At 45.6% G+C, this 13,816-nt stretch overlaps 1 protein-coding gene across 6 annotated transcripts in view; it reads right to left on the bottom strand.

The window, feature by feature from the left end:
* The window catches only part of LOC118358677 (protein unc-13 homolog A-like), a 101,200-nt gene that overhangs the window by 24,103 nt on the left and 63,281 nt on the right, over positions 1-13,816 (bottom strand). For all 6 annotated transcript variants that reach the window (XR_008080212.1, XR_008080213.1, XR_008080214.1 and 3 more), the window contains 13 exons: positions 13,477-13,630; positions 13,111-13,179; positions 8,854-8,943; positions 8,477-8,611; positions 7,853-7,986; positions 3,898-3,983; positions 3,590-3,716; positions 3,248-3,344; positions 2,262-2,405; positions 1,929-2,006; positions 1,717-1,794; positions 1,499-1,587; positions 1,120-1,269 (listed from right to left, as the gene is read on the bottom strand). Coding sequence is in view for 3 of the 6 variants with exons in the window: in XM_052480533.1 (XP_052336493.1) it covers positions 1,120-1,269; positions 1,499-1,587; positions 1,717-1,794; positions 1,929-2,006; positions 2,262-2,405; positions 3,248-3,344; positions 3,590-3,716; positions 3,898-3,983; positions 7,853-7,986; positions 8,477-8,611; positions 8,854-8,943; positions 13,111-13,179; positions 13,477-13,630 (1,431 nt within the window). In the remaining 3 variants the exon portion in view is untranslated. The remainder of the gene's footprint in view (positions 1-1,119; positions 1,270-1,498; positions 1,588-1,716; positions 1,795-1,928; positions 2,007-2,261; positions 2,406-3,247; positions 3,345-3,589; positions 3,717-3,897; positions 3,984-7,852; positions 7,987-8,476; positions 8,612-8,853; positions 8,944-13,110; positions 13,180-13,476; positions 13,631-13,816) is intronic.

The raw sequence follows: 13,816 nt of genomic DNA on the forward strand, positions 1-13,816 counted from the left end.
AGATGACAGAGGAGACTCAGAGAGAGATGACAGAGGAGACTCAGAGAGAGATGACAGAGGAGACACAGAGAGAGATGACAGAGGAGACACAGAGAGAGATGACAGAGGAGACACAGAGAGATGACAGAGGAGACACAGAGAGAGATGACAGAGGAGACACAGAGAGAGATGACAGAGGAGACACAGAGAGAGATGACAGAGGAGACACAGAGAGAGATGACAGAGGAGACACAGAGAGAGATGACAGAGGAGACACAGAGAGAGATGACAGAGGAGACACAGAGAGAGATGACAGAGGAGACTCAGAGAGAGATGACAGAGGAGACTCAGAGAGAGATGACAGAGGAGACACAGAAAGAGATGACAGAGGAGACTCAGAGAGAGATGACAGAGGAGACTCAGAGAGAGATGACAGAGGAGACACAGAGAGAGATGACAGAGGAGACACAGAGAGAGATGACAGAGGAGACACAGAGAGAGATGACAGAGGAGACACAGAGAGAGATGACAGAGGAGACACAGAGAGAGATGACAGAGGAGACACAGAGAGAGATGACAGAGGAGACACAGAAAGAGATGACAGAGGAGACTCAGAGAGAGATGACAGAGGAGACTCAGAGAGAGATGACAGAGGAGACACAGAGAGAGATGACAGAGGAGACACAGAGAGAGATGACAGAGGAGACACAGAGAGAGATGACAGAGGAGACACAGAGAGAGATGACAGAGGAGACTCAGAGAGAGATGACAGAGGAGACACAGAGAGAGATGACAGAGGAGACACAGAGAGAGATGACAGAGGAGACACAGAGAGAGATGACAGAGGAGACACAGAGAGAGATGACAGAGGAGACACAGAGAGAGATGACAGAGGAGACACAGAGAGAGATGACAGAGGAGACACAGAGAGAGATGACAGAGGAGACACAGAAAGAGATTAAGAGATGAAGAAAAAGAGAAGGAAAGAAAGAACAAGATGGAAAGATGTGTTAAAAGAGAGAGCGACAGGGATAGGGAGCGGGGGAAAGACGGCAAGATTGAAAGAGACTGGAAAAGAAAGAACTAGAGACTACAGCCAAAACGGGATTAGCAACATTACAGGACAACTCTCTCTCTCACTTGCTGTCCAGGAAATCCATGATAGGCTCCAGAACTTTATCAGCATCCTGGGCCACACTGCTGCAGTTGTTAGCTCCCACGTTGGTCCCCTTCACCTGGCCAAGGATGTCTCCCATTTGCTTCACATTGTCTTCAATCTGTGGCTGAAAACTACACACACACACACACACATAAACACACGAGACATAGAAAGTCACGCAACTAATATCTCAGCTGAAGTGACATAAAAAGGTTAAATGCCATCATTTTGACATATTCGGATGAGACTACGTAGCAAGGAGAGAAAGGCACTGTGATATTAATGAAATATATAGTAGATGGAATGGCTGCTTGCTGCCTCTCTGTTGTCTGACAGTCCCCACCAGTGTGCCTAGCTCACCTGACAGAAAAGATCCTGCTGAGATCATCCATCACAGTGTTGAGCTTCAACTGCAGGTCTTTCAGGAAGTCACTGGCCACCTTGCACAGCTGAAACACACACACCAATAGATACATGTACACACACCCGTCCACGCACACACAAACGCACACCCGTCCACGCACACCCGGACGGACGGACTGATACTGGGGGCAAACAGGGATATGAGAGCCACTCACATCCTTTCCTCCCATGGCCTCAAACATCCTCTCCAGTTGAACTCTGAGCTGCTGGATGTTGTTGATCAGAATGCATGGCTGCAAACAACACAAAGTCATTGTCCACTACACTATCGAAATACCACACATTTTCATTGAAATGCACAAACACTACACTATACTGATGAGCATCCCCACCCAACATGTGTCACGTCCAGTGATTGGGCACTCACCACTTTCTCCATGTTGACGTAGTTAGCAAAGCACTTGGAGATAATGTCCGAGTAGGATATGAGAACATTGCCAATTGTCTGAGGAGAGAGCAGGAGGAGATAGGAGTATGTCAACCACTGTCTCTGTGACTAGGCTCAGCTTACCATCATGAAGCCATGAATGAAGTGGCTATAGTTTGTAGAATACTGTAGTGTACCTTGGCGAAGCGTTACATCATGAAGCCATGAATGAAGTGGCTATAGTGTGTAGAATACTGTAGTGTACCTTGGCGAAGCGTTTCATCATGAAGCCATGAATGAAGTGGCTATAGTGTGTAGAATACTGTAGTGTACCTTGGCGAAGCGTTTCATGCAGTTGCCTACGATCTGGGGGTCGGGACACTCCAGCTTGCGGATGATCTCAAAGCTCTGGTTGAGCTGAGAGAAGACATCCACCACGGAGCAGGAGAACAGAGCATGCTCCGAAGTCACCTGGAACTGTATCGGGAAAGGAGAGAGAGAGAGCATTAAGAGAGAGATGGGAGGAGAGGAGAGAGAGACTGGAGAGAGAGGGAAAAGAGAGGAAAGAGTTTTCCTTAGCACAGCTGAGAGAGAGGAAGGAAGAGAGGGGAAGGAATAGAGGAAGAGGAGAGAGTGGTCCTTAGCAGAGAAGGGGAGAGGAGTAGAGACACCATTATGATTGGAGGACAGAGGCCATGGATTGTCAACATCAGGGGAGAGAGACGGGGGAGGAAGAGAGAGAGATGGTGTCTGGCCAGCTGGACTACTGAGCTTTGAGAGAGTAAATAGATATGCTAGTTGTCCTGAGGACCACTAGGGTCGTTTGCAGCCAGACAGCAGTCCAGACAGACGACCGGGTCAGGTGGGTCTGTCTGTCTGTCTGTCTGTCTGCCTCTAATTGGCAGACAGAGGTGAGTATGTGGTGGCTCCCCCAGGTGCTACTGGGTAATGAGGGAAGGGCAGCTCCCATTGGTTGGGAACAGAGCTCATTAATCCACAGGCTGGTACAGTCAGACTTTATCTCCCTACCTGAGAAGAGTCTGCACAAATCTCTTTATAGCCTCTCTCTACTTTCTGAGAACATCTCTTTATATTCTAAACTCCCTACTTTCTACTTTTAGCTCCAGTCTCCCCTGCAACATCTGTGCTTCGGCATCCATTGTCTCAGGGAAGTCTTTGATGAGTGCTGGAGACGTGTAGGAGGATAAGTCTGCCTGATAACTATGAGGTTTAGTGAGGAGCTACAAAGGAAGGGATTACTTTCATTCTGCCACAACCAACACAACTTTCATTTCGAGGACATAAGGAGAAGAGTTTACCCCGTCCTTTTTGTCCCTCTCCAGTGCACCATGCAGGAAGTCTCGAGACACTTCCTCGTTCTCGTCCAACCACTGGATGACAAATGGCTCGAACCACCTAGGAGACATCACACGGGGGTGGTTTAATTTGAATCAACCCCACTGGAACTTTTGATTTCAAACTACTTCTGGGGTCTGAGAGAAAACCTGTCGCTGCAGTCCATCTGGAAGTGCTTATGGGCTGTGCTGTATAGTACCAGGGAGGTAGTGTGTGAGTGCGTACATGTGTGTATGTGGGAATGTGCCTGCATGCATGCGTGTGTTTTAAGGTGAGTGTGTCATCATGGCACAGGTGGCACTTACGCCGGGTACTCAGGCACACGGCTCTTAAAGAAGGTCAGGTCTCTGCAGTACTCGTTGTATAGCCACTTGACCTTGAAGTGCAGGTTCATGTAATCTGCGCTCTTACACAGCCGGTTCTTTTTATGCTCTGAGAGTTGAGCGAGAGATCGAGAGGGAGAGGAAAAGAGAGAAAAGAGAAAAGAGAGAGAGAGAGAGAGTGTGTGCCATATCTACTTGCAAAAGCATTATAACAGCCCCATAAAAACAGAAAACAACTGCCAGGACAGATCTAGAACAACAGGTGAGGTGCAACATTATTCAGTGCTCACCGTCCATGGCGTACTTCATATCCTGAGCAAACAGGTTCCACATCACCTCAGCACTGATTTTACCCACGTTGAGCTCCTGAGGAAACCTGTGCGTGGCAGATGGTAAGAAACAGATATGGAGTTACATATGGATGTAAAGGTGGAGAGAGACAGAGAAAGAGACAGAGAAAGAGAGACAGAGAAAGAGACAGAGACAGAGAAAGAGAGAAAGAGACAGAGAAAGAGACAGAGAAAGAGAGACAGAGAAAGAGACAGAGAAAGAGAGACAGAGAAAGAGACAGAGAAAGAGACAGAGAAAGAGAGACAGAGAAAGAGACAGAGAAAGAGACAGAGAAAGAGAGACAGAGAAAGAGACAGAGAAAGAGACAGAGAAAGAGACAGAGAAAGAGACAGAGAAAGAGAGACAGAGAAAGAGACAGAGAAAGAGAGACAGAGAAAGAGAGACAGAGAAAGAGACAGAGAAAGAGACAGAGAAAGAGACAGAGAAAGAGACAGAGAAAGAGACAGAGAAAGAGAGACAAGGGGAGAGAGACAGAGAAAGAGAGAGAAAGAGAGACAGAGAAAGAGACAGAGAAAGAGAAAGAGAGACAGAGAAAGAGAGACAGAGAAAGAGACAGAGAAAGAGAGACAGAGAAAGAGAGACAGAGAAAGAGACAGAGAAAGAGACATAGAAAGAGAGACAGAGAAAGAGAGACAGAGAAAGATAGACAGAGAAAGAGACAGAGAACGAGAGACAGGGGAGAGAGACAGAGAAAGAGAGACAGAGAAAGAGACAGAGAAAGAGAGATACGGGGAGAGAGACAGAGAAAGAGACAGAGAAAGAGAGACAGGGGGAGAGAGACAGAGAAAGAGACAGAGAAAGAGACAGAGAAAGAGAGACAGAGAAAGAGAGACAGAGAAAGAGACAGAGACAGAGAAAGAGAGACAGAGAAAGAGACAGAGAAAGAGAGACAGGGGGAGAGAGACAGAGAAAGAGAGACGGGGAGAGAGACAGAGAAAGAGAGACAGAGAAAGAGAGACAGAAAGAGAGACAGAGAAAGAGAGACAGAGAAAGAGAGACAGAGAAAGAGACAGAGAACGAGAGACAGAGAAAGAGAGACAGAGAAAGAGAGACAGAGAAAGAGAGACAGAGAAAGAGACAGAGAAAGAGAGACAGAGAAAGAGAGACAGAGGAGAGAGAGACAGAGAAAGAGAGACAGGGGAGAGAGACAGAGAAAGAGAGACAGAGAGAGACAGAGAAAGAGAGACAGACAGAAAGAGAGACAGAGAAAGAGAAGAGAAAGAGAGACAGAGAAAGAGAGACAGAGAAAGAGAAAGAGAAGAGAGACAGAGAAAGAGAGACAGAGAAAGAGAAAGAGAGACAGAGAAAGAGAGACAGAGAAAGAGATACAGAGGGAGAGAGACAGGGGAAAGAGAGACAGAGAAAGAGAGACAGAGAAAGAGATACAGGGGGAGAGAGACAGAGAAAGAGACAGAGAACGAGAGACAGGGGAGAGAGACAGAGAAAGAGAGACAGGGGAGATAGAGAATGAGAGATAGAGAAAGAGAGACCGAGAAAGAGAGACAGAGAAAGAGATACAGGGGGAGAGAGACAGAGAAAGAGAGACAGAAAGAGAGAAGGAGAAAGAGAGACAGAGAAAGAGACAGAGAACGAGAGATAGAGAAAGAGAGACCGAGAAAGAGAGACAGAGAAAGAGATACAGGGGGAGAGAGACAGAGAAAGAGAGACAGAGAAAGAGAGACAGAGAAAGAGAGAAGGAGAAAGAGAGACAGAGAAAGAGAGACAGAGAAAGAGAGACAGAGAAAGAGACAGAGAAAGAGAGACACGGGGAGAGAGACAGAGAAAGAGAGACAGAGAAAGAGACAGAGAAAGAGAGACAGGGGGAGAGAGACAGAGAAAGAGACAGAGAAAGAGACAGAGAAAGAGAGACAGAGAAAGAGAGACAGAGAAAGAGACAGAGACAGAGAAAGAGAGACAGAGAAAGAGACAGAGAAAGAGAGACAGGGGGAGAGAGACAGAGAAAGAGAGACGGGGAGAGAGACAGAGAAAGAGAGACAGAGAAAGAGAGACAGAAAGAGAGACAGAGAAAGAGAGACAGAGAAAGAGAGACAGAGAAAGAGACAGAGAACGAGAGACAGAGAAAGAGAGACAGAGAAAGAGAAAGAGAGACAGAGAAAGAGAGACAGAGAAAGAGACAGAGAAAGAGAGACAGAGAAAGAGACAGAGAAAGAGACAGAGAAAGAGAGACAGGGGGAGAGAGACAGAGAAAGAGAGATGGGGAGAGAGACAGAGAAAGAGAGATGGGGAGAGAGACAGAGAAAGAGAGACAGAGAAAGAGAGACAGAAAGAGAGACAGAGAAAGAGAGACAGAGAAAGAGAGACAGAGAAAGAGAAAGAGAACGAGAGACAGAGAAAGAGAGACAGAGAAAGAGAAAGAGAGACAGAGAAAGAGAGACAGAGAAAGAGATACAGGGGGAGAGAGACAGAGAAAGAGAGACAGAGAAAGAGAGACAGGGGGAGAGAGACAGAGAAAGAGACAGAGAACGAGAGACAGGGGGAGAGAGACAGAGAAAGAGAGACAGGGGAGAGACAGAGAATGAGAGATAGAGAAAGAGAGACCGAGAAAGAGAGACAGAGAAAGAGATACAGGGGGAGAGAGACAGAGAAAGAGAGACAGAAAGAGAGAAGGAGAAAGAGAGACAGAGAAAGAGACAGAGAACGAGAGATAGAGAAAGAGAGACCGAGAAAGAGAGACAGAGAAAGAGATACAGGGGGAGAGAGACAGAGAAAGAGAGACAGAGAAAGAGAGAAGGAGAAAGAGAGACAGAGAAAGAGAGACAGAGAAAGAGAGACAGAGAAAGAGAGAAGGAGAAAGAGAGACAGAGAAAGAGAGACAGAGAAAGAGAGACAGAGAAAGAGATACAGGGGGAGAGAGACAGAGAAAGAGACAGAGAACGAGAGACAGGGGGAGAGAGACAGAGAAAGAGAGACAGAGAAAGAGAGACGGGGGAGAGACAGAGAAAGAGAGACGGGGGAGAGACAGAGAATGAGAGATAGAGAAAGAGAGACCGAGAAAGAGAGACAGAGAAAGAGATACAGGGGGAGAGAGACAGAGAAAGAGAGACAGAGAAAGAGACAGAGAACGAGAGATAGAGAAAGAGAGACAGAGAAAGAGATACAGGGGGAGAGAGACAGAGAAAGAGAGACAGAGAAAGAGAGAAGGAGAAAGAGAGACAGAGAACGAGAGACAGAGAAAGAGAGACAGAGAAAGAGAGACAATGGGAGAGAGACAGAGAAAGAGAGACAGAGAAAGAGAGACAGAGAAAGAGAGAGAAAGAGAGACAGAGAAAGAGAGACAGAGAAAGAGACAGAGAAAGAGAGACAGAGAAAGAGAGACAGAGAAAGAGAGACAGGGGGAGAGAGACAGGGGGAGAGAGACAGAGAAAGAGAGACAGAGAACGAGAGACAGGGGGAGAGAGACAGAGAAAGAGAGACAGAGAAAGAGAGACGGGGGAGAGAGACAGAGAACGAGAGATAGAGAAAGAGAGACAGAGAAAGAGAGACCGAGAAAGAGAGACCGAGAAAGAGAGACAGAGAAAGAGACAGAGAAAGAGAGACAATGGGAGAGAGACAGAGAAAGAGAGACAGAGAAAGAGAGACAGAGAAAGAGAGACAGAGAAAGAGAGACAGAGAAAGAGAGACAGAGAAAGAGAGACAGAGAAAGAGACAGAGAAAGAGAGACAGAGAAAGAGAGACAGAGAAAGAGAGACAGGGGGAGAGAGACAGAGAAAGAGTCAGAGAAAGAGAGACAGGGGGAGAGAGACAGAGAAAGAGAGACAGAGAAAGACAGACAGGGGGAGAGAGACAGAGAAAGAGAGACAGAGAAAGAGAGACAGGGGGAGGGAGAGCGACAGTGAAACAGACTGATATGGCTAGAGAGAGTGACAGACTCACTGGTTAAGGCAGGGTGTGTAGGAGTTTTTGTCTTCCTCTATGATGGACACGATGAGGGTGATGAGTTTGGACCAGAAGTCCAGGTTCTTGATGCTGGGACCCTGCTCTTCTGGAACGACCACTCCTAGTTTGGCCTGGACAAAACAACACACTCAGTCACTGGGATACTATCACATGGGCTACTATTGTAGCTACTATCGTAGTTTGTCTGATATATATCGCTTCGCTACCACTCAACTCCAATGATATCTATCTCTTCGCCACTCTAATGAACTGATGAACCCATCAAACCACATGTAGCAAGTTTAGTGCTTTGAAGAAAGCTGACAAAGTCAGAAAAAAAGTATTCATACCACCGCAGAGGTTCAAACTGAAGAATGAACTGAAGATTCAACAAAATATTGCAAGGAACCTCAGGGTGGAATGTTTTATTCAAAGGAAAAATTAGCTTTTGAGATTCATGAAGGGAGTCGGAATGAATTGCCCCACTTTAATAACGCAAAAACAAGGCTTGTAAATCCATATAAAAATCCTGTACAGGCTTGATGGAGACCACCTGAGGTCCTAATGACACAGACAGAGAGACACGCACGCACGCACGCACACACACACACACACACACACCGGGTCTGTCTGGTACTCGCGGCTGTAGAGTTCGTGACAGTTGTTGAAGATGTATTCGTAGGTGGAGTTGAGACAGGCCTTGACACAGTCCTTCACCACCTGACTGGCTCTGGGGGGACTCTGTAGCTCCTGTACCTGAGGACAGACACACAGACACAGACAGATTGAGAAGTTACTGAAACTGGGAAAGCCCATACAACCACACTGGGTCAAAGAAACTCAGTGAAGATGCATGTTTGAAAAGAGCATGTAGTGTAGCGATACTGTACAGTGTAAACAAGAATGGATACATGTGGTACCAAACAGAGCAAAGTAGAGGTGATCCAAGGAGCGGATGGAGTGAAATGAAAGAGAAGAGAGAGAGAAGAGAGAGTTACCTTCATCCTGAAGAAGGTGATGCTGGTGAGCAGGTCCACAGTAGACTTGAGGTCCTGCAGCCTCTCAGGACTGCTGGCTGGGAAGTTATTCTGTTACACACAGATGATAGATCCACAGTGAGATAAGTATGTGTGTGTGTGTGTGTGTGTGTGTGTGTGTGTGTGTGTGTGTGTGTGTGTGTGTGTGTGTGTGTGTGTGTGTGTGTGTGTGTGTGTGTGTGTGTGTGTGTGTGTGTGTGTGTGTGTGTGTGTGTGTGTGTGTGTGTGTGTGTGTGTGTGTGTGTGTGCGTGCGTGCGTGCGTGTGTGTGTGAGAGAGAGTGTGTGAGAGAGAGAGAGAGAGAGAGAGAGAGACAGTAGAGATATTAAGCTAAACAATAAACTACCAGGATAAACTTCAACATCCCCAGGGGGCAGCAGTAGGTGCTAAGCCAGGAAGTCCTGTGTAGACTTATTAAGCGTTGAAAGGGCACAGGTGCAAGGAACTAGAGTGAGCCATCTTGCAGAGCTGTGAGGCTTCTGGTTTTTCTGGTAGCCATGTGCACCCTTGGTTTTGGATTGAATATTTTGTTTGGGCCTGTTTCTCCTTTTTTAAATATTTATTTTCGTCACCCCTTTGAACAATAAAAAAATCTGCAATTGGTAACACACTACGCCGTGAAGGACTGAAATCCTGCAGCGCCCGCAAGGTCCACCTGCTCAAGAAAGCATATAAACATGCCCGTCTAAAGTTTACCAATGAACATCTGAATGATTCAGAGGACAACTGGGTGAAAGTGTTGTGGTCAGATGAGACCAAAATGGAGCTCTTTGGCATCAACTCAACTCGCCATGTTTGGATGAGGAGGAATACTGCCTATGACCCCAAGAACACCATCCCCACTGTCAAACATGGAGGTGGAAACATTATGCCTTGGGGGTGTTTTTCTGCTAAGGGGACATGACAACTTCACCGCATCAAAGGGACGATGGACGGGGCCATGTACCGTCAAATCTTGGGTGAGAACCTCCTTCCCTCAGCCAGGGCATTGAAAATGGGTCGAGGATGGGTATTCCAGCATGAGAATGACCCAAAACACACGGCCAAGGCAACAAAGCAGTGGCTCAAGAATAAGTACATTAAGGTCCTGGAGTGGCCTAGCCAGTCTCTAGACCTTAATCCCATAGAAATCTGTGGAGGGAGCTGAAGGTTTGAGTTTCCACATGTCAGCCTCGAAACCTTCATGACTTGGAGAAGATCTGCAAAGAGGCGCTCCTAGTAGCCAGGGACTTTAATGCAGGGAGGCTTAAAACCGTTTTACCAAATTTCTATCAGCATGTTAAACTTCTTATGGCTGGGGGCAGTATTGAGTAGCTTGGATGAATAAGTTGCCCAAAGTAAACGGCCTGCTCTTCAGTCTCAGTTGCTAATATATGCATATTATTATTAGTATTGGATAGAAAACACTCTAAAGTTTCCAAAACTGTCAAAATATTGTCTGTGAATATAACAGAACTGATATTGCAGGCGAAAGCCTGAGGAAAATCAAACCAGGAAGTGGCTTCTATTTTGAAAACTCCATGCTCCATAGCCTGCCTTTGCTCCATTTAAAGGGATATCAACCAGATTCCTTTTCCTATCGCTTCCTCAAGGTGTCAACAGTCTTTAGACATAGTTTCAGGCTTTTATTTAGAAAAATGAGTGAGAACGATAACATTGCGTCATTGTATGGCTGGGGGCCAGCAGCGTTTTGTATGCGCAACAGAGTTTGGGCAGCCATTGCCTTTCCCTCTCCTACTGAAAAAGACAGTTGCGGTTGATATATTATCGATTATATATTTTAAAAACAACCTGAGGATTGATTATAAAAAACGTTTGACATGTTTCTGTGGACATTACGGATACTGTTTGGAATTTTTGTCTGCGTTCTTGTGACCGCTCTTTCCTGTGGATTCTGAACGTAACGCGCAAAACAAACGGAGGTATTTTGGATATAAAAATAATCTTTATGGAACAAAAGGAACATTTATTGTGTAACTGGGAGTCTTGTGAGTGAAAACATCCGAAGATCATCAAAGGTAAACAAATAATTTGATTGCTTTTCTGATTTTCGTGATCAAGCTACTTTGATGCTAGGTGTTCATAATGTTTTGTCGAGCGATCAATAAACTTACACAAACGCTTGGACTGCTTTCACTGTAAAGCATATTTTCAAAATCTGACACGACAGGTGGATTAACAAAAGGCTAAACTGTGTTTTGCTATATTGCACTTGTGATTTCATGAATATAAATATTTTTAGTAATATTATTTGAATGTGGCACTCTGCAAATCAGCAGTTGTTGATGAAAATGATCCCGTTAACGGGATTGCAGCCAAAATAAGTTAAATGTGCAACCAGAGGGAAAGAAAACTCTGGACCACCTTTACTCCACACACAGAAACGCACACAAAGCTCTCCCTCACACTCCATTTGGCAAATCTGACCATAATTCTATCCTCCTGATTCCTGAAATGAAAGCAGGACGCACCAGTGACTAGATCAATAAAAAAGTGGTCAGAGGAAGCAGGTGCTAAGCTACAGGACTGTTTTGCTAGCACAGACTGGAATATGCTCCGGGATTCCTCTGATGGCATTGAAGAGTCCACCACATCAGTCATTGGCTTCATCAATAAATGCATTGATGACGTCGTCCCCACAGTGACCGTAGGTACATATCCCAACCAGAATCCATGGATTACAGGCAAAATCCACACTGAGCTAAATTCTAGAGCAGCTGCTTTCAAGGAGCGGGACTTATAAGATATCCTGCTATGGCCTTCCGAAGAACCATCAAACAGGCAAAGCGTCAATACAGGACTAAGATCAAAAAGTACTACACCGGCTCTGACGCTCGTCGGATGTGGCAGGGCTTGCAAATCATTACAGACTATAAAGGGAAGCACAGCCGAGAGCTGCCCAGTGACACGAGCCTACCAGACAAGCTAAACTACTTCTATGCCTCAAAAGGCAAATAACACTGAAACATGCATGAGAGCACCAGCTGTTCCGGAAGACTGTGTGATCACGCTCTCCGCAGCCGATGTGAGTAAGACCTTTAAACAGGTCAACATTCACAAGGCTCAGGGCCAGACAGATTACCAGATTACTTTGCGGTCAGTCAGACTGAGTGACTGACCGCAAGGCACTACAGAGTAGTGCGAATGGCCCAGTACATCACTGGGGCCAAGCTTCCTGCCATCCAAGCGGTGTCAGAGGAAGGCCCTAAAACATATTATCTCAACTAACCGGTGCCCCCCAGCACATTGACTCTGTACCGGTACCCCCCTGTATATATTCTCGCTATTATTATTTTACTGCTGCTCTTTAATTAGTTGTTACTTTTATTTCTTATTCTTATCCGTATTTTTTTAAACGGCATTGTTGGTTAGGGGTTCGTAAGTAAACATTTCACTGTAAGGTCTACACCTGTTGTATTCGGCATTTCACTGTAAGGTCTACTACACCTGTTGTATTCGGCATTTCACTGTAAGGTCTACTACACCTGTTGTATTCAGCATTTCACTGTAAGGTCTACTACACCTGTTGTATTCAGCATTTCACTGTAAGGTCTACTACACCTGTTGTATTCAGCATTTCACTGTAAGGTCTACTACACCTGTTGTATTCAGCATTTCACTGTAAGGTCTACTACACCTGTTGTATTCAGCATTTCACTGTAAGGTCTACTACACCTGTTGTATTCAGCATTTCACTGTAAGGTCTACTACACCTGTTGTATTCAGCATTTCACTGTAAGGTCTACTACACCTGTTGTATTCAGCATTTCACTGTAAGGTCTACTACACCTGTTGTATTCAGCATTTCACTGTAAGGTCTACTACACCTGTTGTATTCAGCATTTCACTGTAAGGTCTACTACACCTGTTGTATTCAGCATTTCACTGTAAGGTCTACTACACCTGTTGTATTCAGCATTTCACTGTGAGGTCTACTACACCTGTTGTATTCAGCATTTCACTGTAAGGTTTACACTTGTTGTATTCGGCGCATGCGACTAATACAATTTTATTTGATTTAATACACAGATTTCTCACATCGATGCACATCTTATATCTGGTTACAGACCAGTTAACTAGGCCTAAGACTCCTTGGTGAGGAACAATATTAGCAGGCTAGTTAATTGGTTTTGCAAAAGGGATCTAGAGGTAGGTAAGGACACAGATTGAGAAACAGAGAGAGAGAGAAATAGAAGAGAGAAAGTTAAGAGTAGCCTACCCGGTACATGGACAGATCAATCCTAAGGGAGTTGTGGAGTTGGTCTAGGAGCTTCACAAATCGTTCTTTCTGAAAAAAAATAAAAAAATACGCCACAACACATTAGCCTAAGAGCTAGCATACCCATTGGCTCACCTTAAACATTGAGTTGAGGCATTGCATCATATTATGTATCTGTCCATCCCTCATGAATTGCTTAGTGCTATCCGGAATCCATGGGACATCCCTACCCCAACTCTAACCTTAATGAGGGTCCTTTTTTGGACATCCCTACCCCATTGAAGTTGAAATGTAATACGGTTAAGGTTACGTAAGGTTTATTGTTAAGTTTAGTGTAAGGGTAGGGGTTCCTTTGGGGCGACTCACCCCGAAGTTGGATGCGGCGAAACGGTCAGAGGCGGACACGCTATTGGTGGCCTGGGTGCTGTGGGCGTAGTATGCATTGATGTTGGCCAGCAGGGTACTCATTACCGCCGGCACCCCAGGGCACATGTACTTAGACGACAGGCAGGCAAAGTGACTGTGGGAGAACACACACACGGCATAAACGTTATCACTCTAGTATTAATGAAGCTGCCCATGCATTCCCTTGTGATGTTCAGGGTGTACCACAGTATCATCCTACACACAACCATACACTAGGTGTTCTCTCAATACATCACATTACAATCTGGTAATGTGTATGCTATTGCTGAGTGTCACTGAC

Source organism: Oncorhynchus keta, chromosome 26 (assembly GCF_023373465.1).
Source record: "Oncorhynchus keta strain PuntledgeMale-10-30-2019 chromosome 26, Oket_V2, whole genome shotgun sequence".
NCBI lineage: Eukaryota > Metazoa > Chordata > Actinopteri > Salmoniformes > Salmonidae > Oncorhynchus > Oncorhynchus keta.